This window comes from Nelusetta ayraudi, unplaced genomic scaffold (assembly GCF_046127955.1).
Source record: "Nelusetta ayraudi isolate G7.1 ecotype Tasmania unplaced genomic scaffold, CSIRO-AGI_Nayr_v1 ptg000020l, whole genome shotgun sequence".
NCBI lineage: Eukaryota > Metazoa > Chordata > Actinopteri > Tetraodontiformes > Monacanthidae > Nelusetta > Nelusetta ayraudi.
The window spans coordinates 1,822,888-1,837,457 of record NW_027466070.1 but is presented as its reverse complement, the minus strand read 5'-3'; the positions used below and the strand labels follow the sequence as shown (position 1 = coordinate 1,837,457).

At 46.2% G+C, this 14,570-nt stretch overlaps 1 protein-coding gene across 1 annotated transcript; it reads right to left on the bottom strand.

The window, feature by feature from the left end:
• Positions 1-284: 284 nt before the first annotated feature.
• LOC142888874 (unconventional myosin-Va-like) lies at positions 285-14,222 on the bottom strand. The gene is made up of 40 exons (XM_076027353.1): positions 14,051-14,222; positions 13,311-13,421; positions 12,579-12,750; positions 12,227-12,371; positions 11,957-12,113; positions 11,739-11,882; positions 11,274-11,355; positions 11,057-11,164; positions 10,830-10,936; positions 10,385-10,650; positions 10,200-10,281; positions 9,975-10,115; positions 9,746-9,871; positions 9,419-9,502; positions 9,023-9,151; positions 8,659-8,756; positions 8,489-8,575; positions 8,277-8,385; positions 7,973-8,184; positions 7,731-7,887; positions 6,932-7,171; positions 6,526-6,774; positions 6,080-6,173; positions 5,845-5,987; positions 5,617-5,736; positions 4,877-5,011; positions 4,699-4,755; positions 4,358-4,585; positions 4,191-4,255; positions 3,994-4,068; positions 3,697-3,895; positions 3,323-3,416; positions 3,065-3,205; positions 2,830-2,984; positions 2,661-2,750; positions 2,423-2,573; positions 2,006-2,285; positions 788-962; positions 617-697; positions 285-499 (listed from the first exon to the last, which is right to left on the bottom strand). The coding sequence occupies exons 1-40, from the start codon at positions 14,075-14,077 to the stop codon at positions 347-349; spliced, it is 5,469 nt and encodes a 1,822-aa protein (XP_075883468.1). The 5' UTR covers positions 14,078-14,222; the 3' UTR covers positions 285-346.
• Positions 14,223-14,570: the final 348 nt, after the last annotated feature.

Below are 14,570 nucleotides of genomic sequence, written 5' to 3'. Positions count from 1 at the left end.
GATTTTTGAGCTCTTGCTTCGACATTTTTAACATTTGCAGGCACTTTATACGGTATATACTACATAATACTGACTTTACTAAACCCAGTCCTATGACTATATATATGACTAGGGGGAAATAAAAATGCTCAAAAACATACTTTAATATTTGTCTCCTCCTTTACTTTGTCTTATATAAATATGATATAAGAATAAAAAACGTGCAAATACAACAATTCATTTGCGAGTTTTGGTCTTTTCTTAATTATTATATATATATATATATATTTTTAGTTTTTAGAAAGTAGTCTGACGTTTTTCCTTTGGTCTTGAGAATCAGACAGTGTCAGGGACTCCCTCCGCAGGTCTAGACACGGGTCAGGAAGCTCAGACTGAGGCTGGCTGGAACCTGGAGCGTCTCCAGGGCGACGGAGGAGGGAGTGTAAACGGTGGTGATGGAGAAGATCATCTTGGTGTCCATCATCAGGGCGGACGACTCCTCTCTGTCTTTTAAGATGTACTAAAAGTTGGGGGGGGGGGGCGGGAGGGGGGGGGGGAGATGAGAAGTAGTTAAAAAAAAAAGAAGAAAAAAAGGTAAAGCAGGACTGAACATAAACCTGCTGCTCCAGCGACTTACTTTAATAGTTGTGATGAAAGCAGTGGACACTCGCTCCTCAAACTCGATCACTGGGGTGTACAGCATCAGCACTTTAACAATCTGCCAGGGCAAAGTGAAAATCACCATCAATACACAGGAAACACGAGCGTTGGCATGTTCAGGATGGCAGAGTGTGGTCACATCGTGGACCTGAGCCGTGTTGAGGGCGGTGCACAGAGTGCAAATGGCTTGAGCGTCAGCCTCGGTCTTCTTGTTGATCTGCAGCAGCTGAGCGGCCTGTCTCAGCGGCTCCAGGGTTTCCTTGGCGCCGCAGTCGGTCAGCTGCCGGTCCGTCAGCCACTCCTGCAGCTGCCACACGTTGTACCTGAAGACCAAGACATCGAGACCGAGACACTCACACATCAAGACCAGCAGTTCAAACTGCAACAACAGCCCATCATCGCTCTGCTTGATATGTGGTCTAAGACATCAGATACTCGTGAGAAGAATTTGTCATCATTCACTGTCACATGTTACATATACATATTTGTGTGAGTGTATATATATGTGTGTGTGTATTTATTTATATTATTTATATACAAATGTATATAAATAACATATTATATATTATACATGTAAACAGTTTTTTATCTTGTTCTTTATCTATATATACATATTTATTTACACACACACACACACACTCACACACACACACGCACACACACACACACTATTATTATTTTTCATGGCATTGTCTGTGTCATGTTCAGTGTTGTTGGGATTACTCCATAAAAGTAATCCAACTATTGATTACTGATTACTCCTTTTAAAAAGTAATCTAATTACTTCTTGAACTACTTTGTTTCATAAGTAATCAATGACTAATTACTTTAGTTTATGTAAGTACCAGTTGAGAACGTCCTGTTTCCTGACTTTAAACTTTAAAATTATTTAAAGAGGGACACGATGTCTGACTCCTAACAAGTTCTATAATCATAAACCTCCTCTGGAACGGTCGACTACATCTCTGCTGAAAGTTGCCAGGCTGGGAGAACACAGACTTCCTGATTCCAAAAAATCCCTGGCATGAGTTTCAACATTCTTCAAAAGCCAATCATTAATTCTACTTTGCTCGACACTCCTCAGTCGTGGCGCTCAGTTCAATGGACTTCCGTCTTTGTTTTACTTTGCATCTGGTCCACATCATGTGCGTGTGAGGTTTTTGTGTGCACAGCGGGCGTGGCAGTCCCTCCCTCTGCTACCAGGTGAGATCTGCACACTCGCCCCTCACCAAACCTATTAAAACTAATCAGCAGAGTGGAAGAATTCGAACACCGCCTCCCATCTCTCTTTGAAATGCCAGTTTATGTCGGTTTCCAGAGCTTCATTTTAGTTTGCATGTTGATCTCTCTGTTTGCGGCCTCTTACCTGATCTGCAGGCCTTTGCTCCACGAACACATGTCCTTCCGCAGCAGCAGCTGGTTGAGCGTGTCGGCACAGATGATGTAATACTGCTGTTTGACCACCTGTCTGATGAGGCCTGGGTCCATGCCCTGTTGGCTCATTATGGTGTAGAAGTGGTCCAGATGCTGTAGGAGGATATCAACTGTAACAGCGCCCTCTTCTGGCAAAATGCTCCTCTTCCTCAGGCCTGCCTGTATGGAGCCCAGGATGCCCTGGCTGGTCTCAGGCTCCAGCATGCTGGCAACTGCACACAGGACACAAAGTGACGAGAATGTATTTAATTACTTACTGACTTATTCACTTACTTACTAACTAAAGTGTTGGTTTGGTTTAGTTCTTGTTCAGTTGTTTGTCTCATACTCAGCCAGAGCGTCTTCTTACCGATCAGGGGCTGCAAGATGTTCTCCATGCACTTGATGAGCTGCCGGTAGATCTGGATGACCAGGTCACCCAGTACTTGCTGGTACTCTGACAGCTCAAAGTTGGTGAGACAGTGTTCGTTCTGCTTGGCGTTGTTTTGCTTCATGATGGCCTGCAACACGACACCATGTAAATAGTAGAAATGTGCAACTGTCCGCGTGCACGAGATGCAAGAGCTCAAACCTTCCAAAGCGCATACCTCTTCCCCGCTGTACTGTTTGAGGCAATGCATCAGTCTGCACGTGTTGGCCAGCCAGAAGGACACCACCTCAAAGTCGTTTCCTCTCCGCTAGGAAAACATTGAAACGTTCACTTCCAACTGACATCGATCTCTTTCACTCGCACGGGTCAAAATGTATCAACTCCACCTTTATGACGCCTTTGATGCTGCTGATGGTGGAGTTGAGCAGCGCGCTGACTCTCTGGTCGCTGTTGACGCTGTCGGCGTAGCGGAGGCACATGAAGATGATGTAAGCAGGAAGTCCGGGGATGAAATTCACGGCGACGCCACGAGGTTTTAGATCTGACAGGGGCACAAAAACAAAGAATTTCTGACTGAGTGTTCAGAGAATCTTCAGAAAGTAGCTCACCGGCCCAACGTACCTGTGACTAAAGCCTTAAGCAGGCGGCTCTCTTCACCCTCCCTGTACTCCAGCATGCCGCAGTAGTCCTTCTCCTTGCGGGTGATGTTCACCGCTCTGACGGGACTCGTCGCGGTGGGATTGCTCTTCAGCTTGGCACTCGCTAAACACACACACACACACACACACACACACACACACAGGTGCAGGAAGCCACGAATTAAAGGGTAATGTCACCCAGGGAGGACAGTATTGAGGATGAGTCAGTCAGGAAGCTCACCTTCAAATTCTTCAACCCTTTTAACATAGATTTTAAGTTGTTTCTTCAACTTGCGGATTGTTTTGTCTTGCTTCTCCTTCTGATCCATAAATTCCTGAACGCAAGACAACACGCTGGATTAGCTGGAGGGAAATTTATCATGCTTGGAATGCCACGTGTTCATGTTTGGAGCCATGAAACTGCAAAAATCGGAATTGGTCTCACCCTACTAGATGTGGAATTCACATCATAAAATTTGTTCGAAGAGATATTTCGGTGTTTTAAAAAGCAAAGCAAAAGTGCAAACATTTTAAAAATGTAAAAAAAAAAAAACTACAAGCCGGCTGAATTCATGGCAACATATCTGTCAACGGTGACAGATGTGGTGGACCGACCAGGTTATCATTGGTGAGCCGCATGATCTCGTGCTTCAGGCTGGCCTCCACGCGGGCGTCCTCAGTCAGCAGGAGGCTCTGGGCCAGCATCTTCTGCTGCTGCTCCTTCTCACTGCGCAGCTTGTTCAGCTCCTCCAGCATCTTCTTGGACTCCTCGCCGTGCACACGCTTCTGCTTTTGCATTTGCTGCTCCAGAAGCCTTGGAAAAAAAGCATGGAGGTATTTTTTCATTCTTCACTCTCATGTGAAGGTGGCCGTACGCTACATCCTGCTGCAGAGGACGACCGTTCCTGTTACCTGTTGGTCTCTTTCAGTCCCTCATAAGCCAGCCAGAGCTCACCGTCTTCATTCAGAGTGTGAATCCCAGTGGACCTAAAAAAAAAAAAAAACAGCATCTGAGGTTGTAAATACTGGCTGACGAAGGAGGAATTTAAAGGCCAGGGTGGAAGAAAAGAATTTAAAGGCCAGCTTGTGAGCGAATGCATGCGTTTCACCTGTCAACATCTTGATATGACGGCATATCGAGGTCTAAATTCACACCTTCCCCCAGCGCAGAGTTCTGGACAGCAGTTTACACAAGACAAATGTAATGGGCGTCATTCATCTTCTCAATAGAAACACCATTGGACCGGCCGGCAGCGACGCTGTCTTGTTTCCTCACCTTGTGTTTCAGAGCCTCTTGGCGCACCATGTGTGAGCGCAGCAGCAGCACCTCCTCTTTCCGCATGTCCAGCTCGTCGTTGGAGGAGCTGAGCTGCTCCAGCAGGATGTTGTAGGGCAGAGAGCCCGGGGCCGGGGGCATCGCGTCGCTGCTCTCGCAGGTCAGAGACTTTCGCAGCTCGCTGAGGTCCTGCTTCAGCCTCTTGTTGTCCGACTGCAATTCTTGTCGCTGCATGAAACAGTTTTGACGACCATAAACAAATGTGCATGGAAGGACCTGATTTCTAATAATAACATTTATTTTTTTTGTCTCTTTTTAACATTTTGCTGAACAAGCCACACCTTCAGTTTTTCCAAGTCCAGCTCTGCTCTGCACACACTTTGGTGCTCCTCCACTGCCTTCAAAAACACAAAAGAAATCATTTAATGACCTACAAAAACAAACCGGGGCTTCTGACAAAGCAATCAAAGACAGTAATAAAAGTGTCCCAGAGAAAATAAAACATGCATTAATTCATACTTTTGCTTTTTCTTGTTGGACTTCCTCTTTCTTATCCAGCTGCTGCCACAGCGATTGCTTATCCTGCTCCAGTTCCTTCACTCTTCTCTGAAGCTTCAGTAGCACGGGCAGCTCCACCGTCGGCTGGGCCTCATCCTGACAAAACATAGCAAAGCAAGCAGCGATTCACGCATCTCTTCATAAACCAGTTAGAATGCTGCACTAATAGGATTATAACAGAGACAAGACCGGGGAGAAAAAAAAGGCTTCACATAGCTGTTGACAAAGGAGCGACTGTCTGCTTCTGCCTCCCTGCAGAAGGTCTGCCGACACACAAACATCAGCAAAGATCCAGGAGGAGCTCAGGCCTCCTTGACTTCTTCCACAGTTTCCAGTATGCTACATTTATATTCCCTCCATTCTCGCCACAGTGTGACTTTCTAATGGCAAACCCTGGATCTTGGCCTTCTGACGGAAGGCAGTCGACTCAAACTATTTGCCTAAGGAGAATAATAGCCCCCTTCTCCTCCTGAAGAACAGCTGGAGGAGCCCAAGGGTTCACGCACCTCTGAAGAAAACAACACTCCGTGCAGCACTCTTGACATTCAGCATTCAGCGAGAAATCGACACTCTTCTTGTTTCTAACAGTGCACACACCTATCAGCTGGCATATATATCAATAGAAGAAATATAAAAATGTACCAATTACAACAACCAATATGGGTAATTGATCCATAATACAGTGTGTATTTCTACCACACCTCTGCTTGTCCTGGGCTGTCGTCGTCTTCGTCCTCAGTGGAGCCTAAACTCTGACTCAGCTCGGATGAGTTGCTGCTGTAGCTGGAGTTTGTCCTCTGTTGCCCCGATTGGCTTGCACTCTATATACATAGGAGAAAAAAAAACACGATAAAGGAGTGATTAGCAGCCAGGCGTAAACTTGTTCTTGTTGTCGTGGCAGCTGCTGGAATCCACAAAGTCCTCCATACTTTGGTGAGGGTCATTTCTTCCTTCAGATCTCGGTGCTGCTCCTCCAGGTGCAGGTGTTCACTCAGCAGGCTTTGGTAGCGGGAACGCTCCTCACTCAGGCTCTTCTCCATCTGTCTGGTATGCTCATCTGTCGTTCTAGCGTCTGCAGGAAAGAGAGGGAAAAAAAAGAAGGTGTCTTTCTTCACTCTGAGCAAAGTGATTTCTTGGTGAGGGACTGAGGTGAAGGATCAGCACCTGATAACTGCTGGCTGTGCTCCAGGATTTGTTTGCTTAGCTCATCCTTCTCGCTGTTCAGCAGGCTGTTCTTCTTGTTCATGCCCTCTATCACCTGGGTTTGAAAAATAAATAAAAAAAAGTTACATTTTTCATAGCGTTTCCTTGACATTACACACAGTAGCTGTAATCACAGTTAAAAACTGATTCATTTTTTGTTTTGTTTTGTTTTGTTGAGAAAAATTGTCTGCCTGTACAAATGAATACATTCAACACATGTACTTCGTTAAGATGAAATTAAAATGGTGTGCAAAAAATGTGAATATTTTGAATGATGAAAAATGAGCAAATTGGTTTGAAACCGTTTGAAATCAATACGCCTCAGCTGTGCTGCTCATGATTCTCCGCCATGTGATGAGAGACGAGGCTCATGAAGTCACATTAACAGGGAGTCAGCTCTGGCCTACCCGCTGCGTTTGCTCCTTGTCGACCTTGGTCTGCTCCTCCAGCTCTTGCTTCTCCCGCCGGGTGTCCTCCAGCTCATGCTGGAGGAAGGAGAGCTGCTCCAGCAGAGAGGGGACCCTCCCCGCCTTGGCCCGGGCCTCCTGCTCCGATCGGACCAGGTTCCCGATCTCGCTGCTCTGCTTCTCTCTTTCCGTGCACAGGGTCTTCTCCACGACGTGCAGCCTGTCACTGAGCTCTCTGTTTTCCTTATGCTGCAGGGGGGAGGGAGGACACACACATGCCGCGCATGTGATACGACAACTCCCAGTGGCCCAGTGATTTCTCCCATAACAGTTATAATGATATTAGGGAGCAAAAACACGCATCTAACGCCGAGTAGCCAAGACGGAGGTGGAGCGCCAAACTCACCTGCTCGTTTATCTTGTGTTGCAGCTGCAAGATCTTATTCTCCATGCCCACGTTGAGCTTCTTGAAGTGCTCTGCGGAGCGAGCCTCCACTTTCAGCTTCCTGAATTCTTTCTTGGCCCTCCAGCGACGCACGCAGCTCTGCAGCAGGACGACAGCGGCCAAGGTGCGTCTGTACCGCCGTCGGACCAGCCAGCCCTTCACGCACCTCTGGATGACCGCGGCCTTCTGATCAAATATCAACTGGGAAATACAAAACATAAGAAATGTTAACGCGTGACACCTCTTTCTATTCTAAAGCATACCTGATTACACTATACACGATTGAAAACCTAAATGACATAGACTCTACCCATCAGTTTCTCCACTGTGCGATGCAGGGGTGCAGAGGTTCTCTATCAAATCTATGCTGGTCAGGTGGGAAATATTTCAATGGTTTAGTGCGGTATGTGACTTAGACGTCGTCCCTGACATACGCTTCCACAGATCCAAAGCACAAAAACATTTTTTGGGACACTTGGGGCCCATTCATTGACCAGTAGTAATCTTTTGAAAGTTCATTTTGACTCTATAGTGGCATTTCTGTAACATCCGATTTTGTAAACAAGAACTTATATGTGGACATCATGTCTGGCCTGGCAGCGCCGTGGTTCTTGTTTGTAGTTTGTTGTGGTGTATAAATATAAATCTGAAAATAAAACATTCAAAAAAAATTCTAAAGCAGATGCTTTGTATTCTGTGTTATTTCTTATTTTCAACCGAAAACAAACAACCTACAGTCAAAACTCAAGCGCTGCATTACCTTGTAGAACTGCTGTCTGGCCATATAGGACCTCATGAAGCACTGAATGGTGATAGCTGCAGAGCGCTGCTGCTGGAAGCGTCTCCTGGCAATCCACATGCGAACATACTTCTGAATGACGAGGGCGGCTCTGGTTCCTCGCAGCAGGTTGACGTAGCTGACAGGGAAAATACAACACGGTACATTAGAAAACCACATGCAGCGATATACGGGATCCCCTCGCTGCTGTTGCCTCCACTCACCTTCGTGCCTGATGACCCCGGACGTATCTCTGTACGGTGATGGCACTCTGCCTCATCCTCAGATACTTGCTGCGGGCCAGCCAGCAGCGGATGGTCTTCTGGATGCGGACACAAGCCAAGCGCAGCTTGTCCGAACGCAGCTTTTCCATGTAGGCCACCTGACCAGCCCTGAAGAAGATCTTGTTCTTTCCAAACTGATACTTGTCCTGGTCCTGTAAGCAAACCAGGGCAATTTACTCGTAGTGGAAAGGCATCATTAGACTTATTGGTTATCAACTGTAAAAAGACACGCATTCAAACACACCTTTATCAGTTTTTCCATGAGATTTCGGCATGTTTGTTTTCTATCTGAGAGCACGTCCTTTTGCTTCATGAGCACCCGGTAACGGCTAAAGAATTCCTGATAGGTCCATCTACAGTAGCCAGGAAAACCAGACATGTTTAACAGTTTACAGGCACAAACATGACAATCATAAGCTACTACTGCTATGTTTTGGTCCACTGCTGGTGTGCTACCTGGAGGGGAAACCAGCCGCTGAGATCCGGACTGTTTCCAGGATGCCGCATGCTCGGAGCTGCTGTATGGTCCTCACAGGGTCCAAACTGAATGGAAAATAACTCACACTTCAATATCTAAAACAACTAAACAGATGCGAAGATGAGGACAGAGACATTGTGGCCCTCACATGAAGGAAGCCTTGAGGTCATTGGGCTTGATGCAGCGTACATAGTGAGGTGTGGTGGCATTGAGAGTGTCCATCAGCAAGTGAAGAGACTGTCGAAACTGAGCAAAGACAACGAGATGAATGGATGGTTGATGAATGAGTGGTAAAATGCAGGGATTGTCGAAATTAAAGTCAGTCTGCTGAAAGTTTAAACATTGTAAGATAAATGTTCTAGCGAGGAAGATTAATTTCTAACCCCCCCCCAAAACAACCTAAAACAATGTGCCAATTAGAAATACATTTTGTACTCAGATTCCTGTGCCTTTAAGGCAGTTAAGTCTGAATTACTGAAATACTTCACCTGCATTGCTTTTCATTCTCCTACCTGTAACCCAACGGTTTTCTTGTTCTCTCTCTGAGACCGACTCGCCCTTCCAACGGTGCCGGGACGCTTGAGCACCGCGGAGCTGGCTGCCTTCTCGTCATCCTCAAAGAGCTTCAGCAGCAAATCGAACTGAAATGTTTTTTTTTGGAAACAGGATATAAGAAAACTAACACTGGACAGCAGGTGGCAGTGTTTTGAAGCAGAAATTGAAAAGGGGCAGTTTTTCCTCCCATAGTCATGGTTGAACAATCAGGGTGTGTGCCCTTGGGAATTTCAACACAAAAATATGATTTACAGTCATATGATTTTCATTGAGTGGGAGTTGATATTGTTGTGTTCTGGGCTACACAAAGAGAGGGGAAGCAGTGTGTAGTGGAGCATGTCCTACACTGTTACCTTGCTATTTTTCAGCACATTTATCTGCTCCTGGTTGACTGTGTCCTTGTTTTTCTCCAGGAAGCCCTCACACTGGTACTCCACCTAGGAACAGGGCACACAGGGCTCTTTCACTAAAGCAATAAAAACACAGCTCTAGGGTTGAGGCGGGTGGCTTAGTGTTGCTCTATTACAATTACAACTCATTTAAAGAAATCGGCGAAGCTGTAAACGTTTCATTTTGCAGGCAAATATTTGATTCCTGCTTCTCATGAACATTTTTCACCCATCCGCTCACCGCTGAGATAACACCGGGCGGCATTGCGAAACACAACCAGTTTGGTTTACCTTGTCTGCAAAGTGGTGGATGATGAATGCCTGATTTGATAACCTGGGTTTCTCGAACTGAGCGCTCTGCTTCAGGAGGGTGTTATAGAGTTTCTGAGCCCACGTTACATCACTGCCTTTGGGCATCTACGGAAAGAGGAAATGCTGACACATCACTAAGTCACGGCCTCACTCATAGTTTCCAAACTTGAGTGTAGGAGAGAGAAGAAAAAAAAAAGCTCCTTTCTACCTTGCACTCTTCGTCCAGAAGGTCCAGGACACCCAGCTTGGCCTCAATCAAATCAATGCATGGTTGGTTGTCATAGAAATCAATCAGCGTCCAGGGGATTTCTTCCTTCATGTACTCTTCTTGCTCCAATTTGAAAACATGCTGGAATGGGAAATATCTAAAAGTGATTTATGCGTGGATTTTCATGAGCGACAGGGTCACAACTGGAAGACAGCGAGGCAACACCTGGTTGAACTGCTGCTGAAGCTTCTCGTTGGCGTAATTGATGCAAAACTGCTCAAAGCTGTTGACGTCAAATGTCTCAAATCTAGAAAAAAAAAAAAAAAAAAAAAAGGAGGGGCGTGGCTGAAATCAAAGCATGTTGGCTGAGGTGACAAAGAGAGAAGTGCCAAAACCACAAAAAAACGAACCCGTAGATGTCGAGCACACCGATGAAGGAGTGCTGCTTCACTGCGGATTTCAGGGCGCCGTTAATGCTGTCGACGATCCAGCTGAACAGGCGGGAGTAGATGTGTTTGGCCAGAGCATCCCGACCATTAACGGCATTCATTTTGGGGACGGGCTTGACATAGGTCTCCGTAGCCGTCTTTAATTTTTTGTGACACAGCCAGTGGGCCATTTCTTCACAGGGAACTCCCAACAGCTCACAAAACACCTTTAGGTGAACATCGCTGGGCTGGAAATACAATACATGTACAGAATAAAAAGCTCCATTCTTTGTAAACAAAAATGAAGAAGAAGAAGAGGAGAGGAGATTGTATTGCTCAAAAGAAATAAGGAAATAAAGTAAAATAAATTGAAATAAAATAAAATGCAACATAGATGCGTTTTATTTTCCGTTATTGTTTTTTTTACCAGAATGCTGCTTCTGTCTCCAGACTGATCTTTCACCTCCACGTTGCTAAGATGAAGAATCGCTGCAAGAATTTGGTAAAGTTCCATCTGAACACTTTCATTGATGCCTACAATGAAGGAGAACAAATCAAACAGTAAATGCACACGCGCACATTTCGTCACTCTACAGTGAAGGAGTGAGTGAGAAGCCTGTTGAGTGGCTTTGCTACGTAGCACACAACAGTCACCTAACAGAGAGAAGGCTTTCCTGGTGTTGCACATTTCTCTGGCGTCGTCCACTCCGCCGATGAGGCGGCTCTGGCCCTGGTTGGTGCAGTGGAAGTCATCCGTGCAACCTTCACGCAAGAATCATGGAGAATGTCGCGACAAAAAACGCCAACGAGCAAAAGTGTTTGAATTTGAATTGTGCCGGAAGCCTGTGTGGAAGTGAGGAGGCTCTCGTACCCAACTTGAAGGCTTTGAATTCTGGCAGATGTGAGGAGGCACATAGCTGGTAGAAGATGTGGTAATTCCTTTCTCCATGGGCCTACAAAGCAGAGCGAGTCACACTCGCTGTAAGACACACACAAGGACGGCACACCCATCCTGCACGGAGCGATAGCTCTGTTGGAAATTCACAACGCACGTGCCCACGAGAACTGAGCCCATCACACCTGAAAGAGTTTCTACCATAAAACCAACAGGATGCCGCCCTCTGAGTCATTCGTCTGGCTGGCTCCAATGGCTTGTTTGTGGTGGATTTTTTTTTTTTTTTTTTTGAACCGCTATAATGTACATTTTACATGCTCATGTGAGTGTTTTAAATCGGTGAAATGTGACACATAAGCTGAAGATGGGAATAACTCCAGACAGACAGAGTGGGCATTCATTTGAAAGATGCGGGAAGGAATCCACATGCATGGAGCGTACCTGAAACACAACCCTTGACTTCTCCAGCAAGTAGGTCCTCATGTTCGCCCCGATGATACGATGCTTCTTGTCGAACAGGATTTCAATGTACTTCCCAAAGCGACTGCTGTTGTCGTTCCTGATTGTCTTGGCGTTTCCGAGGGCCTGGGACACAAAGCTTTCAGGTGAACTGTTTCATGCAGTTTGGTCTTGTTATTTTGCGCAACGTGTTGTGTCACCTCCATGATGGGGCTGGAAGCCAGGACCCTCTCCTCCACGTTGGCCTCGCCGAAGGAGCAGCTGACGGTGGCAAAGTAGCGCATGGCGTACTTCGCAGACACGGTCTTGCCAGCCCCGGACTCTCCACTCACAATGATGGACTGGTTTCTCTGGTCTCTGTCAAACAGTCGCACAAATTAAACTCACCTTGGCCCAAAAGGAAAACAAAAACAAAGTACAAAACACTTTATTTGAAATGTTAAAAAAAAAAAAAAATACAAATAACGAACCTTGCCATGCATTTGTACGCTTCCTCTGCTACAGCAAATATATGGGGGTCCATGTCTCCCATGTTCTGCCCATGATAGGCACTAATGATGTCAGCTTCATAGATAGCAAGGCTCTCATAGGGGTTGATGGCAACCAGGACAATCCCTTCAAACCACACCACAGTAAAAACTCTTTTAAAAACAGCAACCTTTGCACAAACGCAGTACGGACATGTTAGCGTGACGGTAAGCGTTTGCCCCTTTAAGAGTTAAGTGTGTCAAAACAACGCAGTGTAGATTAGCCCAGAAGACAGAGCGAACGGCTCCAAAGTCTGCAGTGATACAGTGTGAGTCAAAGGGGATGAGTAGTTACCGCAATACGTGTAAATGGACCTGGAGTCCACAAAGCGCACTTTGAGGTTGTGCAGAACTGCCGGCTCGTGCAGGTAGCTGAGAGCCGTCAGGTCGTTCTCCCCCACCAGGATGTTGGGGTTCCTCAGAGGTGGCAGCTCATTGGTTTTCGGGTCTATTTTGTACTCCACCTCCTATAATGACACAATTACATTGTGTGTAGATCCAGCAAGGACGGAAATATTGCCAAATCTAAATCCAAAGCCAAGCACATCGCTCGATGAACCGTGTTCAGCCAGTGTCATAATGTTGGGCCTCATGTTTCCACACCTGAGGAGAAACATGCCCAAACTCGACACGTCAGCCGCAGGCAGCGGCGGTGCAAAGTCAGAAACTCTCAGCCCATCACTCCACCTTATTTCAACCCAGAGGCATTGATCGACTGCTGCTGTACCCCAGACAGGGTTGGTTGGAAAAGGTGTGGGCGTGTGTGTGTGCGTGTGTGTGTGTGTGTGTGTGTGTGTGTGTGTGTGTGTGTGTGTGTCTCGTCTAAGAAGCCACATTTGCATTTGTTAAACATAACAGCAGCCGGCGAAAGCTGCAGAAGCACACAGAGGCTCCGCTGGCAATGAAATGGAAGAAATGTGAGGTCTGGCTCTCTGACAACAGAGGATCACACACACTCACACACCCTTCTCCACCACTCTGTGTGTGTGTGTGTGTGTGTGTGTGTGTGTGTGTGTGACCCACCCACCGTGCCATCATCCAGCTGCAGACTCAGCGTCAGGTCGCCAGGAGCGTGGTCCCTGATAAGCTCCGCTGACTTCCACACTTCTGCGGCATCTGGGAGCCATACACGGGCATTCTGATGAGCGCATGAAGAGAGAGGCGAGGCGAGGCCGGGTCAGAACCGCTTCTTTCGACCGGCGCACTGGCTGGCAGTGAAACACAACTTAAAAAGAAATCCATGTGAAACGCCTCAGACTTGGGGTGAACGGCAGGAGAGCGAGCTTAGAGCCAAGCCAGAGAAGAGCTGACACGGCACACACACACACACACACACACACACACACACACACACACACACACACACACATGTGTATATATATATATATATATATATATATATATATATATATATGTATGGAGAGAGAGACAGAGAGAGAGAAAGAGAGAGATACATACATATATGTGTATATATGTATATGTGTGTGTGTGTGCATACATACATACATAGATACACACACACATACATATATACATACATACATACATACATACATACTACACGTGTATTACGCTGATGGTTATGGTGATAGATAAAAGAAAAATTCCACAAAGTTAACACACTTTCAACGCTTCAAAAATCTTCATGTGTCAACAATGAATTGAATATAACTTTTTTTTTCTTTTTTCTTTTTTTAAGAAAGGAGTTAGCAAGTCAAGCCGTTCAGTCTCTGCGCTAACAGACTTAAATCCATCAGGTTTCCTTACCTTGGTGTAAAGTTCTGACGCTGCCATGTTAGTGTCCGAGAGCAAACACAAGTTTGTTTCTTTTCTTTTAATAACACAACATTTTTTGCGACTCCCAGCAGAGAGGAAGGCACAGACCGGTGTGAGCTGGCCGCCTTGCCCCCAGCTGGAAGGAGGCGGACCCAGGGCTCCGCCGGGATGACGAGGCTCCGCCAGGCGGCCGGCTCGGCTGGGCTCGGCTGGGCTCGGCTCACCTCGGCTGGGCTGTCAGTTGCGCGTGCAAAACACACTGGCGTGGCGCCTTTGCTCTCAGTCACGTCATTCTTTTCGTGTCACTTGTGCGCCCTCCCGTGGCCATCATGTACAACTGAGCCAAATAAAGGAAAAACACAGACACTGACGTCACTCAACCGAAATTCAGGGAGTGAACTTTTATTACCAATTAAAAGAAAATGTAGTCAAACGGTTATGAACCTTTCCAAAGAGGAATGATTTTATGTTTGTTTTTTTTTTTTAAATCTATTTGTATTTGTCTTTATAT

Bases quoted from the DNA above. Each gene is read 5' to 3' on its own strand.
- LOC142888874 (XM_076027353.1), bottom strand. From the start codon at position 14,077: ATGGCAGCGTCAGAACTTTACACCAAG. The intron at 11,356-11,738 runs GTACGCTCCATG...TCTGCTTTGTAG, and splicing joins AGTCAAGGGTTGTGTTTCAG to GCCCATGGAGAAAGGAATTA. The intron at 8,185-8,276 runs GTGTGTTTGAAT...GTTTGCTTACAG, and splicing joins TCATGGAAAAACTGATAAAG to GACCAGGACAAGTATCAGTT.